The following is a 21,307-nucleotide window of genomic DNA, read 5'->3' as shown; positions in this document are numbered from 1 at the left end:
ACCAAATATCTGGCGATCTACCAGGGCAGTGTCAGTATTAGCCCCTGGCTTTGCTGCATTTCCGGATGTGGCCACTGACACTAAGATTAACCCCGTAGGCTGTACCGTTATTGCCTATAATTTCTGCTCCACTCATCGATTGTGTTTTGCATCATTTCCCTCAAAAACATTTCCAAGGAGAGGTCCACATGGCAATATTAATAGAGAAATAGGTATTCTTGATCATGACTTTGTGTCTAACATCAGTTGGTGAGACTTGGTGGATGTACTAGGCGGTGGTACATTGGTGACTGCAATGTTAGTAACTTGGCCAAGTATGTCTTAAAGTTGAAGACCAGTGGGATGACTGGGCACACGTTGCGTTTTTTCTGAACAAACCTAGCATTGTTTCTGCTTGCAGATCTTGCACCTTGTCATTGATTTTTCATTTGGTAATATTCAAAACAAATTCCCATACGATAGATGACCATGTGCACCTGCTGCCGTCGACACCGATAGTGATGGAAATGTGTCTGCCAGCCACCACCATCACAACCCAAACTCGCCTTAGACCTGGCCCAGGCAGTCTTTTTTAAATGATGGGGCTACACATCGGATGGAATTGTTAAGCCGGCTTCACACTTGGATTTTTGGACTGGATTTTGAGGCGGAATCTGTCTCAAAATGTGGCTTAAAGAACCGCCTCCCATTGAATTGAATGGATTCCTATTTCAAAAACGCTTGTGGAAAAAAGAAGCGACATGCCCTTTCTTGATGTGGTTTCCATTCAGTGTCTGCGGCACGACACCTCCCTCCCAACTAGGCCCATTAATTTGGGCACTGCACCAGCAACCAGTCGCAGCTAGCCGTTTTGTGGAATGGATTCTGAGGCGGCCTCTGCGTCAAAATCTGGTCCAAAACTCCCTGTGTGAACACAGCTTTACTATTTCAACGAACCCCCCCCTTATGCTGATGTCAGCCTGACCCCTGCCAGTGCTATCTACAGTAAAATCATGTTCTGATTAGAAATTTCATTACCTTTTAACTTTCTTTTTTTTACTCCTCATGGGAATGTGAATCCTCTATCCCCTCACAACTTCCTCCTCAGATTTTCACCTAGTGCCCCTACAAGCAAAACTACCAGTTTCACGCCCACAGCCCCTACTGCCTCCATTAACAGACAAGTCTTCCACTACTACATCTAAGAAACATTGTGCTCACTCAGCTCATATAGAAAAGAAAGACTTGGGCTAGGAGGGATATTTTTCTCTGCAGCTACTGGCAACACAGCCAAGACTAGTAGTGTTGCTGTTGCCACCCATATTTTTGCTTTTGGTGCTTGCAATGGTGGATGATCTGAAAATGGCACCTTCCTCCTCTAGATTGAGCAATAAAAGGGCCCTTTTTTTTGGAATGCATTGCATTAGTGATCAGACCCCTATGGTTCCAAAAATATAAAAAGTTCAAACCGCCTCCTCCCCCCCTTAAATACTGTAAAACATCTACACATTAGGTATCCCTGCGTCCGAAAATGCCTGCTCTACAAATCTATAAAAATATTTTTTCCCTACGGTAAATACCATAGCAGGAAAAAAGGAATCAAAATTGCCAAACCGCCATTTTTTTTCTCTGCTCAAAGCAATAACAATTTTCAAAAATGGTAGAACTGAGAAAACACACCTGGTCCCACAAAAAAAAAAAACCCTTCGAGAAACAAAAAAAAAACATTTTTGCACAGTTTTAGATTTTTAAGGGTTTAAAATGTAAATAAAACCATATAAATTTGGTGTCCACAGAATCGTCCTGAAACATAAAATACAGGGGACAGGTCATTTTGGCTGAACAGTGAACGCTGTAAAAACAAAGCCCATAAGAAAATCTCACAAATGCACTTTTTCTTCAAATCCACCCTATTCTGAATTTAATTTTATTTTTTTGCAGCTTCCCAGCAAATTTGTCCAGCAAACATTTGAGACTTTATATGGTTCTGAGAGCGGAAAAGTAAAGTTATGGTGTATGGAGGGGGGGGGGGGGGAGTTAAGAATGATTGGAAAATTCCTTCGGTGATATGGGGTTAAACCTTCTTCCTCCTCAGCCAGGTGCCTGCTATGTGGATACACCTAGTGTGTCTTCCATATCCTGATCGTTTGTGCTGGACTGCTCTATATTGTCCTTTTCGATTCTTACTGGAAATCAGCTTGTCTTTTGATTTTGGCTCTGACGTTTCTTCTTGGACTGACTTTTGGCTTGGACGTTGCCTCTTCTGATTTATCCTCCTGGTTCTGATCTGCCTTGTAATTTTATTGGGGGTTCTGGTTTGACTTCTGATCTGGGAGCATTTATTTCTTCTACCAGTTTCTGTGGTGATAACGTGTGTCCCAAATTCAGCACAAGTCCATCTGGCTTTGTGACTGGCACTGGTGAAAGCATTTGGGTGTCGGCACTGGATATCATTTAAACAGTTAATTCTACTGCTCTCTTTTATCAGCCAATTACTGTAATTTCCAATATTTGCTCTAGAGACCAAATCATAAAATAAATATCTGTGAGACCCCCACCCAAAACTGCATGAAAAGTGATGTAGGGAGGAGCTGGTTAGCATGGAAGACTGAAAACATGTGACAGAAAATGTTATCTTGGTAAAGGAACCGTCTTCTCAAAGCAAACATGTTCTCTCTGTATTTGTTAGGATAAATCATTCATTCAACATAATAAACTCAGCTTTTTTCTTTGCAGATGACTGTACCTGGAGCTCAGAGAGACATCCGATATCTTCTGATATTACAGCAGATGGTCACGGTATTACCCAATCTACATATGAAGAGCCTGGCATTATCCCAGATACACCCTCAGCCCTTCACAGCGAATATGTATCATCTGATCCTATTAGAAACGTCCAATCTTCTGAGTCATCACAGACTGTTAAGCAGAATGAAAGCCACAGAAGAGAAAATGAACATCAAAGAACTCACACAAGAGAGAAGCCATATTCATGTGCAGAATGTGGAAAATGTTTTTCTCGGAAATCAATTCTTGCTGAACATAAGAGAACTCACACAGGGGAGAAGCCATATTCATGTACAGAATGTGGAAAATGTTTTTCTCGGAAATCAAGTCTTGCTGAACATAAGAGAACTCACACAGGGGAGAAGCCATATTCATGTGCAGAATGTGGCAACTGTTTTTCTCACAAATCAGGACTTGCTTTACATGAGAAAACTCACACAAGGGAGAAGCCATATTCATGTACAGAATGTGGCAAATGTTTTTTTCGGAAAGCATATCTTGTTCAACATAAGAGAACTCACACAGGGAAGAAGCCATATTCATGTACAGAATGTGGCAAACGTTTTTCTCAAAAATCAAATCTTGTTACACATCACAGAATTCATAAAGGGGAGAAGCCATATTCATGTGCAGAGTCATCACAGATTGTTAATCAGAATGAAAGTCACAGAAGAGAAACCAAACATCAAAGAACTCACACAGGGAAAAAGTCATATTTATGTTCAGAATGTGGAAAACGTTTTGGTAAGAAATCAAGTCTTGTTAGTCATGAGAAAATTCACGCAGGGGAGAAGCCATATTCATGTTCAGAATGTGGAAAACGTTTTGGTAAGAAATCAAGTCTTGTTAGTCATGAGAAAATTCACGCAGGGGAGAAGCCATATTCATGTTCAGAATGTGGAAAACGTTTTGGTAAGAAAGTAAATCTTAATAGTCATGAGAAGAGTCACAGAGGGGAGAAGCCATATTCATGTTCAAAATGTGGCAAATGTTTTTCTCGGAAATCAGGTCTTGATACTCATCTGAAACTTCACAAAGGGAAGTTGTATTCATGTACAGAATGTGGCAAGTGTTTTTCTCAGAAATCAGGTCTTGTTAGTCATAAGAAAAGTCACACAGGGGAGAAGCCATATTCATGTACAAAATGTGGAAAACGTTTTTCTCAGTTATCAAATCTTCATACACATCAAAGAACTCATAGAGGGGAGAAGCCATATTCATGTACAGAATGTGGAAAACGTTTTTCTCAGAAATCAGCTCTTGTCACACATGAGAGAACTCACACAAGGGAGAAGCCATATTCATGTGCAATATGTGCCAGATGTTTTTCTCAGTTATCAAATCTCTATGCACATCTAAGAACTCATAGAGGGAAAAAACACTTTGATGAACAGAATGTGACAAATGTGTTACTTAGAAATCAAATCTTTTTAAATATCAAAGAATTGAAGCAAAATAAAGTCTAATTATTTTGATGGGTTTTTTAAAAAATGTTCACATTTTATATAATTTTTATTTTTTTTGTAAATGTTGTATTAGATATTAGTAAAGGAAAATTCACCTGGATCATCCGATGTGCATTTCTGACTTTTAAGAGGTCCTCTCCATGGTCCTCGTGTCCCCTCAGGGATTCCTTATTATACCAGACATTGTATCTAAATTGATGAACCAATTATTCTATTTCCTATTATTTCCTGCTCGGGGCAATGACTTCCAATAAACTTTTCACTTTCTTTAATATTCTTAGTTGTACCTTTGTCCTTGTGTCTTTCTGTGATCTAATCTGGGATCTGTTTCATCCGACCATGTACCATTCTCCCGATACTCTTCTGGATCATCCAAATGCTCTCTAGCAAACGTCAGAGGGGCCCGGACATGTACTGGCTTAAGCAGGGGGACACGTCTGGCACTGCAGGATCTGAGTACCTGGCATTGTAGTGTGTTACTGATGTTAGCTTTTGTTATGTTGGTCCCAGCTCTCTGCAGGTCATTCACTAGGCCCCCCATGTGGTTCTGGGATTTTTGCTCAACGCTCTTGTGATCATTTTGACCCCAGGGGGCAAGATCTTATGTGGAGCCCAAGATCGAGGGAGATTATCAGGGGTCTTGTATGTCTTCCATTTTCTAATTCTTGCTCCCACAGTTGATTTTCTTTTTCACACCAAGCTGCTTGCCTATTGCAGATTCAGTCTTCCCAGCCTGGTGCAGGGCTGACATTTTGTTTCTGGTCTCTTTGGTCTTTACCATAGTGGAGTTTGGAGTGTGACTGTTTGAGGTTGTGGACAGGTGACTTTTTATATACAGGAGCCATTACTACAGGTAATGAGTGGAGGAGCCTCTTAAAGGAGAAGTCACAAGTCTTTGAGAGCTGTTTGCTTCTTTGTAGGTAACCAAACACTTATTTTCCACTATAATTTGCAAATAAATTCTTTCCAAATCAGACAGTGTGATTTTCTGGATTTGTTTTCTCATTTTGTCTCTCGCAGTTGAGGTCTACATATGATGTCAGTTACAGGCTGACCTTATCATTTTAAGTGGGAGAACTTAGGAAATTGGTGACTGACTAAATACTCCCCCCCCCCCCCCCGTATCCTGCTGTGACTGAGAAGAGCAAGAAAAATAATCAAAAGCTTCATCTATACTCTAAGGAAATACAACAATCCTATGATCACTGCCAAGATGTAGTGTTGCTGTTGCCACCCCAGTTCTCATTGTTTAAATTTGCAAGAGCAGAGCATAGGTGTTTCCTCCTCCAAATTTATCCTGTACCCCACCTTGTTTTCTTTTAGTCACTTTACTACAATGTTTCCATAATAGTAACACATGATAATTGTAACATTGTTTTTTGAAACTCTAAGGGCTAGTTCACACGTGAACTGCCCGCGCGGGTTTTGACACAGAGAGAGACGCGGCGAGCCGCGTCTCTCTCTTGTCAAAACCCGCCCGCCGCGACCATCGCTGTCGCGGCTTAACCCTCTGCTGTCGGCTCAAATGAATGAGCCGACATAGGAGGGAGCTGCGGGGGGCGGAAGCCGCGTGACTGAGACAGCGCGGCTTCCGCCTGAAGAAAGGACATGTCCTTTCTTTTCTCCGCTAGCAGCAGCTCGCCGCTAGCGGAGAACAGAAGCCCGGCGGTCTCCATAGACCACCATTATAAGGGGAGGTTTTGGACGCGAAATCCGCTGTCAAAAACCTCCCCTTATACTCACGTGTGAACTAGCCCTAACAAATCTTGTAAAGAATCGATATCTGGCACTGAAAGGCTGAACTAACCAAAATGTATTAGGGTAAGTTCACATGGAGTTTTTCGGTCCGGAACCTGAGGCGGAGGCCGCCTCATGTTGCAGACTAAAATACAGATAACTGACTGAATGCCGGTGTAGCGAGGCAAATCCACCTGAAAGAATGAGCATGTTACTTCTTTTTTCCGGGAGCCGGAACAAATGGCTGCCGGAAAAAAGAACTGACCGGCTCCCATTGATTTCTTTTTGGTCAGGATTTTGAGGCCATATCCGTGTGAACTTACCCTAAGTGTACAGCACAATGTGTGATTGATATATTTTTATTTATTTTTTGCATGAAAACAGTTCAATTCAGAATTTGTTAGCAAAAACACTATTCAAAAAATAACTTATCAAGAAGATTAAATATAACATTGAAAGGGGAACCGGACAGTGTATAGTAGACTAGAATACACTGTAAGGGGGGGTGGTGGTGTTTTTTTTTATTTTTTTATTTTGTGGTTAAATTTTGCACTGAAAGGGTGAACACTCACATCACAGTGTAACACTTAATGGTAAAACAAAAACCTTGTTAAAATGATAATGAAATGGTGACCTGGCACAAGCCATAATAGCCACTGTAAGGCTGCCTTCACACGGAGTAACGCTCCGCTCATTCTGACACGTAAACACGTGTCAGAGTGAGCGGAGTAAAAGAATCCCATTGACTTCAATGGGTTCTGTCTTATGTGCGCTAAACATTGAAGTCAAAAGCCTCCCATTAATTTCAACAGATAGCGCGCGTAAGGCAGAACCCATTGAAGTCAATGGGATTCTGTTTTACTCCGCTCACTCTGACACATGTTTGCGTGTCAGAATGAGCGGAGCGTTACTCCATGTGAAGGCAGCCTAACACAGTGGACACTACATAACAGAGCTTTTTTTTTTTCTACCTCTCTGTCTAGAATTTATTATATCTAACTATACTGAGCTCCACCGATGCTTTTTGTCTTTTCACACCTCCTTCAGCCTATAGGTGTGTAAGGGAAAGCAGAATTAAGCGCCCGGACAATCAGCATGAGATCTCCTGAACTAAAGGTGAAGGTCAGTCCAAGAAGTCGTCTCCGTCCTCCAGCACACGGTGGACTTCTAGCTCTGTCCTGTCCACCAAGAAGATTCATGTAATGGAGCCCTGTAAAGCCCGGCCATGTTACATCCCCTTCATACAGATACATGAGCGATACCAATACCGGCAGGTCTCCCATTCTCACTATTACTGATATTATCACCAATCACTGTCAGCCATCAAGAGAAAATCACCCTCTGACTATAAGAAGTAGCCGCCATTGTGCGGCTCAGGATACGGTGGGGTCTCTGACTACTGGTTTTGTAGACCGTTGCACTTCCCTCTGATTATAGACTAAGCCCGGTCTGATCACACATTCTGCTGCATTAAAAATTGAAAATTTTTTGAGTTTTTTTCAATTTTGGCAATGTCAACTTAGTTAATTTTTTTAGAGACGACCTGACAATCTAATGGCAGCCGGCCCGTCTATGATATAGTCAGGGCCGGCGTCAGCGCACGGCATAGTCGGGCAAGTGCTGGGGCCCACAAAGCCTCTGGGGGCCCCCCGGCACTTGCCTGTCACAATTTCAGCTCATCGGCGTCTGTCCGCCGATGAGCTGAAATACATACGCGATGCAGGAGCTGTGAGATCAGCTCCTGCTTTAAAGCTCCGGCCCCGGCTTGCGTGTGTAGGCGTGATGACGTCATCGCATCACGCCTACACATGTAAGCCGGTCCGGAGCTAAGCAGGAGCTGATCTCACAGCTCCTGCATCGCGTATGTGATTGGAGGGAGAGAGAGAGGAGCGTCGGGGGAACGAGGGAAGGTGAGTGATAGAAGGTGAGTGATGTAAGTGTTTGTTTTGTATTACATATTAAGGTGAAACATAATGAAGGGGGCCCATGAAACTGGGGGGCAAATGAAGGGGAGGGGGGAATGGCATGACACTGGAGAAGATGAAGGGGGTGGGGAGAGAACGGCATGAAACTGGGGACAGAGATGGAGGGGGCCCAAAGAAACTGGGGGGCAAATGAAGGGGAGGGGGGAACAGCATGACACTGGGGCAGATGGAGGGGGGGAGAACAGCATGACACTGGGGCAGATGGAGGGGGGGAGAACAGCATGGAACTGGGGACAGAGATGGAGGGGGCCCAATGAAACTGAGGGGGCAAATGAAGGGGGGGGGAACGGCATGACACTGGGGAAGGGGGTGGGGAGAGAACGGCATGAAACTGGGGACAGAGATGGAGGGGGCCCAATGAAACTGAAGGGGCAAATGAAGGGGAGGGGGGAACGGCATGACACTGGGGCAGAGACGGGGGACATTAAACTGTGGGCAGATGAAGGGGGAGAACGTGATGAAACTGGGGACAGAGATGGAGGGGGGACATGAAACTGGGGGCAGAGGAAGGGTGTATATGAAACTGGGGGAGAGATGGAGGGGGGGCATATAATTTACAGGTGACTGTAGGAGGATTATACTGTGTGGGAGCACATAATAAATGAATGAGAATGGGTGGAATCAACATAAAAGTGGGTGGAGCTAAATTTGCCACGGCGCGCAGAGCGCGCCGCACATTTTGCCCCTCTTTCTACTCTTTAAAAGATTGGGAGGTATGGCGTTGGTGACGCCACACTCCTGCATGACGTCACTCGCTTCATCTGCGACGCACAGTGTCTCGACTCCCCCACCTCCTTTACAAGGGGGCCCGCTGAGGCTCTGTCGCCCAAGGGCCCATAAAAACCTGGAGCCGGCCCGGGATATAGTAATAGTATAGGGAGCAGCGCTCATTCTGGAGATGTAGAATGTATAGCTGTAGAAAGTACTGGGGGCGACTTTATACAAGTGATTGCAGATTATCGGGGGTGGGGCTGATACCTGCACATAGAAGTGATAAGATTTACTGACACGGGTTCGATCTGACAATATAAATTCATGTGCTGTGCAGGTAAATCTGCAGCTATTATTATATCATAGACTTTTTTATAAATCCTATTTGCTCCATCTACAAAATAAGTTACTTTTTCGCAACGTGAAGCATCAGCCTAATACACACATTAACCAATGAGATAAATGCAACAATAAATGCAGCTCTATCCGACCATTCACACAGCGGAATATGTAATGAGGCCGCGCCTTGTCTACAAGACCAGTAGTGAGAGATCCCCACCGTATCCTGAGCACCACAATGGCGGCTACTTCATATAGTCAGATGGGGATTTGGCTAGCCCTGGCTAAGACCTTGTTCACATGGTCAGTGATTTGCATTGCAGTGATGGTGTGCCAAAACCAGGAGCGGAGACTGCACAGAAGTAAAGTATAGTGGAAAGATTTACACCTGTCCTGTGTTTACACTCATACCTGGTTATGGCACCAAATCCCCGACCAAATACTGACTGTGTGAATAAGACCTGAAAGTAATTGATAAATCAGGCAAAAAAAACCAAACAGTTTTTATTAATATTAATTCATAATAATAACATATTGCTCAGGTATAATAAAGCCTCATCTGCATAAAGGGGTCGGGGGTGTAAGGTTCCATTCACACGGAGGAAATTGGCGATTTATTTGGCGCTGAATTTTCCAGGCTGAAAAAAAAAGCCTCCCATTGACTTCAATGGGTTCCTTTTTCTGCGAGCAATGGGAGGCTTTTTTTTTTAGCGCTGAGATTCCACACCAAATTCCTCACCTGTGTGAATGGACCCTTGCATTGCTGGGCTTTGCAGGGACTACAAAATAACCCCTCCCCCGGCAGACAGGACAGAACCAGAACTCTCTGCAGTGTGCTGGGGGAGGGAAGGACTTCATGGACCTCTGAACATTTGGGTTCAGGAGATCCCGGGCTAATAAGGAAGTTGTCCAGCTTCTTTATTTTGCACACCCCTACACGCCCATAGAGGGATCAGCTAGAGGAAGGTCTGAAAGCCTGGATCTACTGCAGAGGAGGCGACACATCAAGGATCACCAGGCAGAGTCCAGACAAGACGAGAAGACCAGAGAGGACCAGGATGAAGTCTACAGGCACAGCTGAAGTCTTCTACCAGGAGATCGTGACCATGCTTGGAATGGAGGCTACAGAGGTGGACAAGTGGAGGGCTTGGGACTGTGCTGAGATATTGGCAAAGGAAACACAAGGTACTGGGCAACCTGAAGAGGAAGGAACGGACTGTCTTGGACCAAAGTCCACACTAGATGATGAGCAATGGGACTGGAACCTGCCACACATTGGGTTAGAACAGCCACATGTGCAATATGCACGGTCACCTCAGTATTGCACGGTCACCTCAGAGAAGTGGAGGGCTTGGGGCTGTGACCTGACATTGGCAAGGGAAACACAAGGTACTGAACAAGCTGAAGAGGAAGGAACGGATTGCCTTGGACCAATGGCCTCACTAGATGATGAGCAATGGGACTGGAACCTGCCACATATTGAGTTAGAACAGCAACATCTACAATATACATGGTCACCTCAGTATTATGGGGGTGCTGAAGCCGGTGTCCAGGCCCCAAGAGAACAGTCTTCTTACATGGGTGCAAATAACACTGAGGAAAGAGCGAGACCTAAGGAGGCAGAAGGAGCACTGGAGGAGTCCACTTGGGAAGGAGGACAAGGCGCTGGTAGCGATGACCTCCAGAATGGTGAGAGCCAAAAGTCTTTTCTTTCATTGCCTTTCCTATCTGTTACTGGTCGCAGATCTTTGTCTATTTGTCCTGCCTATAAATCCCTCAGCCTTGTGTAAATGTGCCCGGGCTCCTGATCAGTGATATCTGGTGTGCTGGTCTGCTCAGTGATGGGCTGGATAGTGGATGTACCCTGCCGAATATAATGTGAGGGAAGTGTGTGTGTACAGGGGTCCATCTAACCAGAACACTCGCCCACACCGGGCATTACAGGACAAGGCATAGAATAAACAATGTCATTTACCTGTACGACATTCCCTATGCTTAACCCCTTCCTGATGCGGCATTTTCCAAATTTTTGTTTTTTGGCTCCCCGCCTTCCACTCTCCATAACTTTTCTATTCTTCATCCACAGAGCCATGTGAGAGCTTAATCTTTGTGGGACAAATTGTTCTTCATAATGGAGCCATTTATTATTCTGTGCAATGTGCTGGGAAGCCGGAAAATACAGAATGGGGTGGAATTGGAGAAAAACTGCATTAGTGTGACTTTCATATGGACTTTGTTGTAACGGCGTTTGCTGTGCAGCCACAGTGACAGCTCCTCTGTATTCTCTGTTTCCGTGCGATTCCAGTGATACCAAATATATATAGTTTTATTTACAGTGAAACCTCTAAACAAAAATCCAAAACCATTTTGGGGAATGTCTATTGCTTTGATCAGTATAAGGCCCAATGAACTTTGATTTTTTTATTTTTTTTTTACATTTTTTAAATGTTTTATTTTTATTAGCCCAACTGTACTGCAGTCTTTGGGAGATTCTCTACATTACGATTGAGGCCGGTCATCAATATCATCATCATATCGGTATGAAATATACTTTATATGTAGCCTGAGATTGGTGATCTACCAGGAACAGACCCCCATGTAACGTACAGGACACCGCTCCAAATTCTTCAGGTTCCCCAGTGCCCACATATTAGTGATGGCCGCCACAAGCAGTTATGGAGAATTCTAGTTTGACCAATGTAGTTTTTGTCTCCGTTCTAAAGCAGATGTTTTGTAGATAAATCCAGTAGATTATAATATAATAATCTGGCCGCTCCACATCCATGAGCATTCTGCTTGTCAGGGAGTGTGTGAGACGGACAATATCCATGGAACGGACTGGTTTATGAAGCAGAAGTGTCATCTGCTCTATGTCTTGTAATATGAATGTTTTATTTTATATGAAAGTGTTATAAAATATCTATACAGTAAAACTGTCCGGAATCAATTTTGCTGCTGTTGCTTTAAGGTTACCGTTTCGATTTCTGAGGCTTTTGTAGCATTCAGGGTTCTTTTAGGTTTATCCAATGAGAAGCTAAGGAGGAATAATTAAACCCTCTTCCTCCTGCTATTCGGTTGCACTTCGTGTGTTTTCCATATCCTGATTGTTTGTGTTGTCCGGCTTTATATTCACCTTTGGCTTATTACTGGAATTCCACTTATCTTTTGATTTTGCCTCTGACGTTTCTTCTTGGACTGACTTTTGGCTTGGACGTTGCCTCTTCTGATTTATCCTCCTGGTTCTGATCTGCCTTGTAATTTTATTGGGGGTTCTGGTTTGACTTCTGATCTGGGAGCATTAATTTCTTGTACCAGTTCCTGTGGTGATAACGTGTGTCCCAAATTCAGCACAAGTCCATCTGGCTTTGTGACTGGTGCTGGTGAAAGCATTTGGGCGTCGGCGCTGTATATCATTTAAACAGTTAATTCTACTGCTCTCTTTTATCAGCCAATTACTATAATTACCAATATTTGCTCTAGATACCCAATCATAAAATAAATATCTGTGAGACCCCCCCACCACCACCCAAAATTGCATGAAAAGTGATCTAGGGAGGAGCTGGTTAGCATGGAAAACTGAAAATATTGTCTTCTCAGAGGTGATCTTTTCAAGAAGTCTCACTGTAATTGTACGGATAGATCATTCAAACATAATAATTTCAGTTTTTCTTTGCAGATGACTGTACCTGGAGCTCAGAGAGACATCCGATATCTTCTGATATTACAGCAGATGATCACGGTATTACCCAATCTACATATGAGGAGCCTGGCATTATCCCAGATACACCCTCAGCCCTTCACAGCAAATATGTATCATCTGATCCTATTAGATACGTCCAATCTTCTGAGTCATCCCAGACTGTTAAGCAGAATGAAAGCCACAGAAGAGAAACCGAACATCAAAGAACTCACATCAGGAAGAAGATATATTTATGTGCAGAATGTGGCAAATATTTTGCCAAGAAATCACGTCTTGTTGCACATGAGAGAACTCACACAGGAGAGAAGCCATATTCATGTACAGAATGTGGAAAATGTTTTTCTCGGAAAAAAAATCTTGTTGCACATCAGAGAACTCACACAGGGGAGAAGATATATTTATATTCAGAATGTGGCAAATATTTTGCCAATAAATCACATCGTGTTGTACATGAGAGAACTCGCACAGGAGAGAAGCGATATTTATGTACAGAATGTGGCAAACGTTTTTCTCAGAAATCACAACTTGTTGCACATGAGAGAACTCACACAGGAGAGAAGCCATATTCATGTACAGAATGTGGAAAATGTTTTTCTCGGAAATTACATCTTGTTATACATGAGAGAACTCACACAGGGGAGAAGATATATTTATGTTCAGAATGTGGCAAATATTTTGCCAATAAATCACATCTTGTTGTACATGAGAGAACTCACACAGGGGAGAAGCCATATTCATGTACAGAATGTGGCAAGTGTTTTTCTCAAAAATCACATCTTGTAGTACATGAGAGAACTCACACAGGGGAGAAGATATATTTATGTTCAGAATGTGGCAAATATTTTGCCAATAAATCACAACTTGTTGCACATGAGAGAACTCACACAGGAGAGAAGCCATATTCATGTACAGAATGTGGAAAATGTTTTTCTCGGAAATTACATCTTGTTATACATGAGAGAACTCACACAGGGGAGAAGATATATTTATGTTCAGAATGTGGCAACTGTTTTTCTCAGAAATCAGTTCTTTTTTTACATGAGAGAACTCACACAGGGGAGAAGCCATATTCATGTACAGAATGTGGCAATTCTTTTTCTCAGAAATCAAGTCTTCTTAGACATCAGAGGAGCCACATAGTAGAGTTTATTTGATTTAAAAAAAAAAAAAAAAATTCACATTTTATATATATATTTTTTAATGTTATAATAGACATTGGTAAAACCAAATTCACCTGGATCATCAGATGTACATTTCTGATAGATGTAACAAACATGGACTTTGCTTGAATTTTGTCATTCTAAAACCATATTTTAAGTGTAAAGTCAAATTGCCTGATGCTAAGAAGTCGCCTCCATGGTCCTTGTGTCCCCTCAGGGATTCCTTATTATACCAGACATTGTATCTAAATTGATGAACCAATTATTCTATTTCCTATTATTTCCTGCTCGGGGCAATGACTTCCAATAAACTTCTCACTCTCTTTAATATACTTAGTTGTACCTTTGTCCTTGTGTCTTTCTGTGTCTACTCCTAATAATATCACCTGGGAATGGTCGCTGACATGTCTGGTGGAGTCAGAAGAGGCCGCAGAGCTACGACTAGGACAATAGTGACTACTTGAGGTGCCTTTTTGTTTCTTGCTATTTGATCTTCTGGGGTTAATGTAACCAATCACAATCTTCCAGTATTTCTCGATACTTCTGTTCCTGTCCGCTCTCGTCTGCAATGTCTGGCTCGTCCTGACTCCGTCTCTATTATATGGGTTTGACTTATTTTACCAATAGATTTTTAGACCATTGTATAGTATGGGTGACATTGGTTTGGGGGTTGAGTTTTCAGGTGCAATGTATCATTAGCAAAAGTGACTCCATTTTGGAAATTTCACCTCTCAAGGAATTTATGAAACCTTTAGTCTTCAGGGTCCGTTCACACGATGTAGCGCGCCGATGATTGTGACACGTAAACTTGTGTCAGAGTCAGCGCTGCAAAACAGAATCCTAGTGACTTCAATGGGTTCTGTTTAGCGCGCGTAACACATTGAAATCAATGGGATTCTGTTTGTGACTCTGACACAAGTTTGAGTCCGAATCAACAGCACGTTACATCATGTGAACAGACCCTTAATGAGATTTTCAGAAAAGATTACATAGAAGATTAGAGAGTGTGACGCCATTGTGTGAACTACATTCCTCAACACTTTGTAAGTAAAAATTGTCACTCTACCCCTGGATAAATTCTTTTGAGGGGTGCAGTTCCCAAAATGGGTCACATGTATGAGGATTCCTCTGGATTCAGATGCTCTGCAAAAGTGTCATGGTGTCCAAAAACCAAACTGCCTGTGTTGTAAAAATCAACCAGTGCTGCTTCCCTCCTGTGAGCCCGAGCAGCAGGTTATACCCACATATGACCATGATACGTGAGGGTTCCCCGGTGCAGATATATCTGGACATAAAATGCTTTTACAAAATAAAAACCCATTTGGGGAAAGATAAAATCTCTGTTTTTGCATTGCCATTTTCTGAAAAGCACACCACTTAGAAAAAATAGTTGCCGTGCACTGCAGTGTATATAGCCTGCAGAACCACAGGCTGACCGTGTGTGACATTGGTCCTTAGGCAGGTTCATTTGTCCACAGCTCTCAAGCAGACCCAGGGCAACAAATCCAGGCCCAGCATGTCATGGAAACATATCGGATCCCACTCAACACTCCAGGAGGGGGGCAGTAGCAGCTGGAACATGTCAGGAAACCCCTTTGATGATGCAGTCATGACTATTCACAGCATCTATGGGGTTAGCACACATAATCAGATCTCAGCTACTGTACTGATGGCATTGGTTTACCTTCTGAGCAGGTGCCACCACCATGAAGTAACATGAAGTAACAGGATGACATTGTGGATGTTGCAGTGGTTCCTGCTGCAGATACATTTGACAGCCTCCTCCAAAGGGCTTTAGAAGGAGACTCACATCCTACATCTATCCAATGGCAGCTTTCAAAATAACACATTTGGGAAAATTTAGTAAGACTTGTTTACAGTAAGTCAGTCTTATTAAAGGACCCAACTCATGCAGGGACGGAGAGATTTCTGAAGAGGAATGGGATCTCTGTCAGGCAGATTTCTGCCAAAACCCTGACCAAAAAACTCTGTGTGAACTTAGCCTAAGAGTAAGTTCACACAGCGACTTTTGGTCCGGGCCCTTAGGCTAAGGAGGCCACTTCAGGTTCCAGAACAAAAGCCAGGGAGCCGTGACTGAAAGCCAATGCACTGCACCGGCATCTAGCTACGCACTCCGCTCCGTATTAGGCCCAATGAATGCATCTAGTCCAGAGCAGGGAGTGTCACGAAGCCGAATCGTGAGGTGAAACGGCCTGAAGAATGATCATCTTGCTTCTTTTTTCCAGGAGCCGGAAGAAACAGCTTTTTGGTCAGGATTTTGAGGTGGATACAGCCTCAAAACCCTGACCAAAAAACTCCGTGTGAACCCCCCCTTAGGGTAAGTTCATACAGGGTTTTTTGGTCAGGATTTTGAGGCCGTATCCGCCTCAAAATCTTGACTAAAAAGATGGCTCCCATTGAAATCAGTGGAAGCCGGTCAGGTCTCAAACGGCTCCTGGAAAACAGAACGGACATGCTCAGTCTTCGGGCCGTTTTGCATCACGACTCTGCCTGAAGACACTCCCTCCTCGCAACTAGGCCCATTCATTGGGCCTAATCCGGAGCGGAGTGCACGACTGGATGCCAATGCAGTGCACCAACATTCAGTCGTGGCTACCTGATTTTTTGTCCGGAACCTGAGGTGGCCTCTACCTCAGGATCTAGACCAGAAAACCCTGTGTGAACTTACCCTAAGGGTCCATTCACACAGAGGAAATTGGTGAGGAATTTTCCACGCTAAAAAAAAGCCTTCCAATGATTTCAATGGCTTCTGTTAGCTTATTTATTTCCACTAGCAGAACCCACAGAGATCAATTGGAGGCTTTTTTTTCAGCGTAGAAAATTCCTCACCATTTTCCTCTGTGTGAATGGACCCTTAGGCTGAGTTCACACAGAGTTTTTTGATCAGGAATTTGGTCAGGAAAAATCTATTCAGGAAAATTCCTGATGTGTTTTTTTGAGGCATTTTTTGAAGCATTTTCCGCCTGAAAAAATCAATGCAAGTCAATGGGAGGTGGAAAAAACGCCTCAGAAAATGCCTCAAAAAACTGCTAGCGGTTTTTCCGCCTTCCTTTGACTTGCATTGATTTTTTCAGGCGGAAAACACCTGAAGACGTGACATGTCGCTTCTTTTTTTTCCAGTAGCGGAAAATCCACTAGTGAAAAAAAGAAAAGCAGGTTACATAGGACTGTAAGTTATAGCGTTTTTTGGAGAAGGATTTGGAGGCGGACCAAAAAACTTTGTGTGAACTCAGCCTTATGGGGTTTGGAAGATGAGGAGACAAAAATGAAAATTGAAAGGAAGGGGTTAACCAACACGTCATTGAGATAAAGGCAAAAACTAAGTTCCAGACTATCCGACCATTCACACAGCGGAATATGTAATGAGGCCGCGCCTTGTCTACAAGACCAGTAGTGAGAGATCCCCACCGTATCCTGAGCACCACAATGGCGGCTACTTCATATAGTCAGATGGGGATTTGGCTAGCCCTGGCTAAGGCCTTGTTCACATGGTCAGTGATTTGCATTGCAGTGATTGTGTGCCAAAACCAGGAGCGGAGACTGCACAGAGGTAAAGTATAGTGGAAAGATTTACACCTGTCCTGGGTTTACACTCATACCTGGTTTTGGCACCAAATCCCCGACCAAATACTGACTGTGTGAATAAGACCTGAAGGTAAGTGAGAAATCAGGCAAAAAAACCCCAAAGAAAACAAGTTTTTATTAATATTAATTCATAATAATAACATATTGCTCAGGTATAATAAAGCATCATCTGCATAAAGGGGTCAGGGGTGTAAGGTTCCATTCACACGGAGGAAAATGGCGATTTATTTGGCGCTGAATTTTCCACACTGAAAAAAAAGCCTCCCATTGACTTCAATGGATTCCTTTTTCTGCGAGCAATGGGAGGCGTTTTTATAGCGCTGAAATTCCACACCAAATTCCTCACCATTTTCCTCTGTGTGAATGGACCCTTACATTGCTGGAATTTGCAGAGGCTACAAAATAGCCCCTTCCCCGACAGACAGGACAAAGCCAGAACTCTCTGCAGTGTGCTGGGGGAGGGGAGGACTTCATGGACCTCTGAGCATTTGGGTTCAGGAGATCCCGGGCTAATAAGGAAGTTGTCCAGCTTCTTTATTTTGCACACCCCTGCACGCCCATAGAGGGATCAGCTAGAGGAAGGCCTGAAAGCCTGGATCTACTGCAGAGGAGGCGACACATCAAGGATCACCAGGCAGAGTCCAGACAAGAAGAGAAGACCAGAGAAGACCAGGATGAATTCTACAGACTGAGCTGAAGTCTTCTACCAGGAGATCGTGACCATGCTTGGAATGGAGGATACAGAGGAGGACAAGTGGAGGGTTTGGGACTGTGACTTGATATGGGAAAGGGAAACACAAGATACTGAACAAGCTGAAGAGGAAGGAACGGACTGTCTTGGACCAAAGCCCACACTAGATGATGAGCAATGGAACTGGAACTTGCCACAGGTTGAGTTAGAACTGCCACATCTACAATATACGTGGTCACCTCAGTATTATGGGGGTGCTGAAGCCGGTGTCCAGGCCCCAAGAGAACAGTCTTCTTACATGGGTGCAAATAACACTGAGGAAAGAACGAGACCTAAGGAGCCAGAAGGAGCACTGGAGGAGTCCACTTGGGAAGGAGGACAAGGCGCTGGTAGCGATGACCTCCAGAATGGTGAGAGCCAAAAGTCTTTTCTTTCATTGCCTTTCCTATCTGTTACTGGTCGCAGATCTTTGTCTATTTGTCCTGCCTATAAATCCCTCAGCCTTGTGTAAATGTGCCCGGGCTCCTGATCAGTGATATCTGGTGTGCTGGTCTGCTGAGTGATGGGCTGGATAGTGGACGTACCCTGCCGAATATAATGTGAGGGAAGTGTGTGTGTACAGGGGTCCATCTAACCAGATCGCTCGCCCACACCGGGCATTACAGGACAAGGCATAGACTAAACAATGTCATTTACTTGTACGACATTCCCTATGCTTAACCCCTTCCTGATGCGGCATTTTCCAATTTTTGTTTTTTGGCTCCCCGCCTTCCACTCTCCATAACTTTTCTATTCTTCGTCCACAGAGCCATGTGAGGGCTTAATCTTTGTGGGACAAATTGTTCTTCATAATGGAGCCATTTATTTTTGTGTGCAATGTGCTGGGAAGCCGGAAAATAATTCATATTGGGGTGGAATTGGAGAAAAGCTGCAGTAGTGTGACTTTCATATGGACTTTTTTGTAACGGCGTTTGCTGTGCAGCCACAGTGACAGCTCCTCTGTATTCTCTGTTTCCGTGCGATTCCAGTGATACCAAATATATATAGTTTTTACAGTCAAACCTCTAAACGAAAATCCAAAACCATTTTGGGGAATGTCTATTGCTTTGATCAGTATAAGGCCCAATGAACTTTGATTTTTTTTTTTTTTTTTTACATTTTTTAAATGTTTTATTTTTATTAGCCCAACTGTACTGCAGTCTTTGGGAGATTCTCTACATTACGATTGAGGCCGGTCATCAATATCATCATCATATCGGTATGAAATATACTTTATATGTAGCCTGAGATTGGTGATCTACCAGGAACAGACCCCCATGTAACGTACAGGACACTGCTCCAAATTCTTCAGGTTCCCCAGTGCCCACATATTAGTGATGGCCGCCACAAGCAGTTATGGAGAATTCTAGTTTGACCAATGTAGTTTTTGTCTCTGTTGTAAAGCAGATGTTTTGTAGATAAATCCAGTAGATTATAATATAATAATCCGGCCGCTCCACATCCATGAGCATTCTGCTTGTCAGGGAGTGTGTGAGACGGACAATATCCATGGAATGGACTGGTTTATGAAGCAGAAGTGTCATCTGCTCCATGTCTTGTAATATGAATGTTTTAACTCTCTATATTATAAAAACAAATTTCTGTCTGTTCTTTATGTGCGGCCAAACGACTGGACCAATCTTCACCAAATTTGACACACAGATACTTCAGGTGTCCGGGAAGGTTATAAAAAAGGCCGCAACTCTCTCAGACATACCGTTCCAGAGATACAGCTTTCCCAATACAATGACTTCCTCCATTAGCCAATACAAACCTTTAAGTCTTTCACGCATATTCCAACTACCATACACACGCTCACTTCACATGCACTATCCAACACTGATATCCAAACTGAGATACACGCATCAAAGGATTAGATACACAGGTCAGCACACAGTACCACACGCCGGAGGATTAGATACGCATGTCAGCACACAGTACCGCACGCTGGAGGATTAGATACGCACGTCAGCACACAGTACCACACGCCGGAGGATTAGATACGCATGTCAGCACACAGTACCGCACGCTGGAGGATTAGATACGCACGTCAGCACACAGTACCACACGCCAGAGGATTAGATACGCACGTCTGCACACAGTACCACACGCCAGAGGATTAGATACGCACGTCAGCACACAGTACCACACGCTGGAGGATTAGATACGCACGTCAGCACACAGTACCACACGCCGAGGATTAAATAGGTGCGTCTGCACACGGTACAACACATTAGAGTTTTACTTCAGGTTTCCATAGCAACCCAGCCATTTTTCTTTACTGCTGTATGTCAGATTTAAAGAAGCAGGGTGCTGTGGCTGACACTGTTACACAAGGTCACATACACACAGCTTTACTCCAGATATCCATAACAACCAATCGCAGGTTTTTCACTGATATCCAAAATAAGATACACATAATCGCATGATGCTTATGGACACACACAAAGGACATACAAAATACACCAGTGCAAAACTGGGCAATTCTTATGGGGCCACTAGACAATGACGTCGCTGTTCCCTTCACTGTCAGAAACGCCCTTTTGACATTGAAGGGCTTAATTAACATACAAGGCGCCAAAAACAACGGGGTTCAGAACTCCGCAATGAGGGGGCTAGAGACAAAATTCAAAGTGCCCCACAGTATGTGCAGCAGTGCCTATAACATGGTGCAGAAAACTGCACAGCGTTAGGGTGGTGAAAGGTCCCCTTTAAGGTTAATGTGTCAACTTATGAAGCTTTTACGATGTTCAGGGTTCTCCTAGATTTTTCCAATGAGCAGCTATGGAGGCATAACTAAACCCTCCTGGTCCAAACACATGACGCGTTTCGGGAACAGGTCCCAAGTGTGTATAACACAAACAATAGATACAAAGCATGTATATATAGAACATCGAAGACATGGTAGACCCTGAAAACGGTGGTAGACCTGCCCCCTTAGGGTTGTAGAGAGAGTTCAAAGGTTACAAAAATACATGACCCAAAAGGAAAGCCTGTAACCAATAAAATAAACAACTAGAAATAAAAGCAGGACAAATCATGGGTGGGGAATGTATAAAGACATGACAAACACCATGCAGGGGTTAAAAGGAACATTTCGACTCCAG

At 43.5% G+C, this 21,307-nt stretch overlaps 1 protein-coding gene across 1 annotated transcript in view; it reads left to right on the top strand.

Annotated features, from left to right (window-relative positions):
• Nucleotides 1–21,307, top strand: part of LOC142217287 (uncharacterized) — a 97,007-nt gene that overhangs the window by 19,654 nt on the left and 56,046 nt on the right. The window contains 4 exon segments of the mRNA XM_075285480.1: nucleotides 2,716–4,163; nucleotides 9,952–10,693; nucleotides 12,681–13,070; nucleotides 13,155–13,814. Of these exon segments, the coding sequence (XP_075141581.1) occupies nucleotides 2,716–4,163; nucleotides 9,952–10,693; nucleotides 12,681–13,070; nucleotides 13,155–13,814 (3,240 nt within the window).

The sequence above is a fragment of the Leptodactylus fuscus genome, chromosome 8, assembly GCF_031893055.1.
Source record: "Leptodactylus fuscus isolate aLepFus1 chromosome 8, aLepFus1.hap2, whole genome shotgun sequence".
Classification (NCBI taxonomy): domain Eukaryota; kingdom Metazoa; phylum Chordata; class Amphibia; order Anura; family Leptodactylidae; genus Leptodactylus; species Leptodactylus fuscus.
The sequence above is the reverse complement of the archived record's forward strand: the minus strand, read 5'-3'. Positions and strand labels throughout refer to the sequence as shown.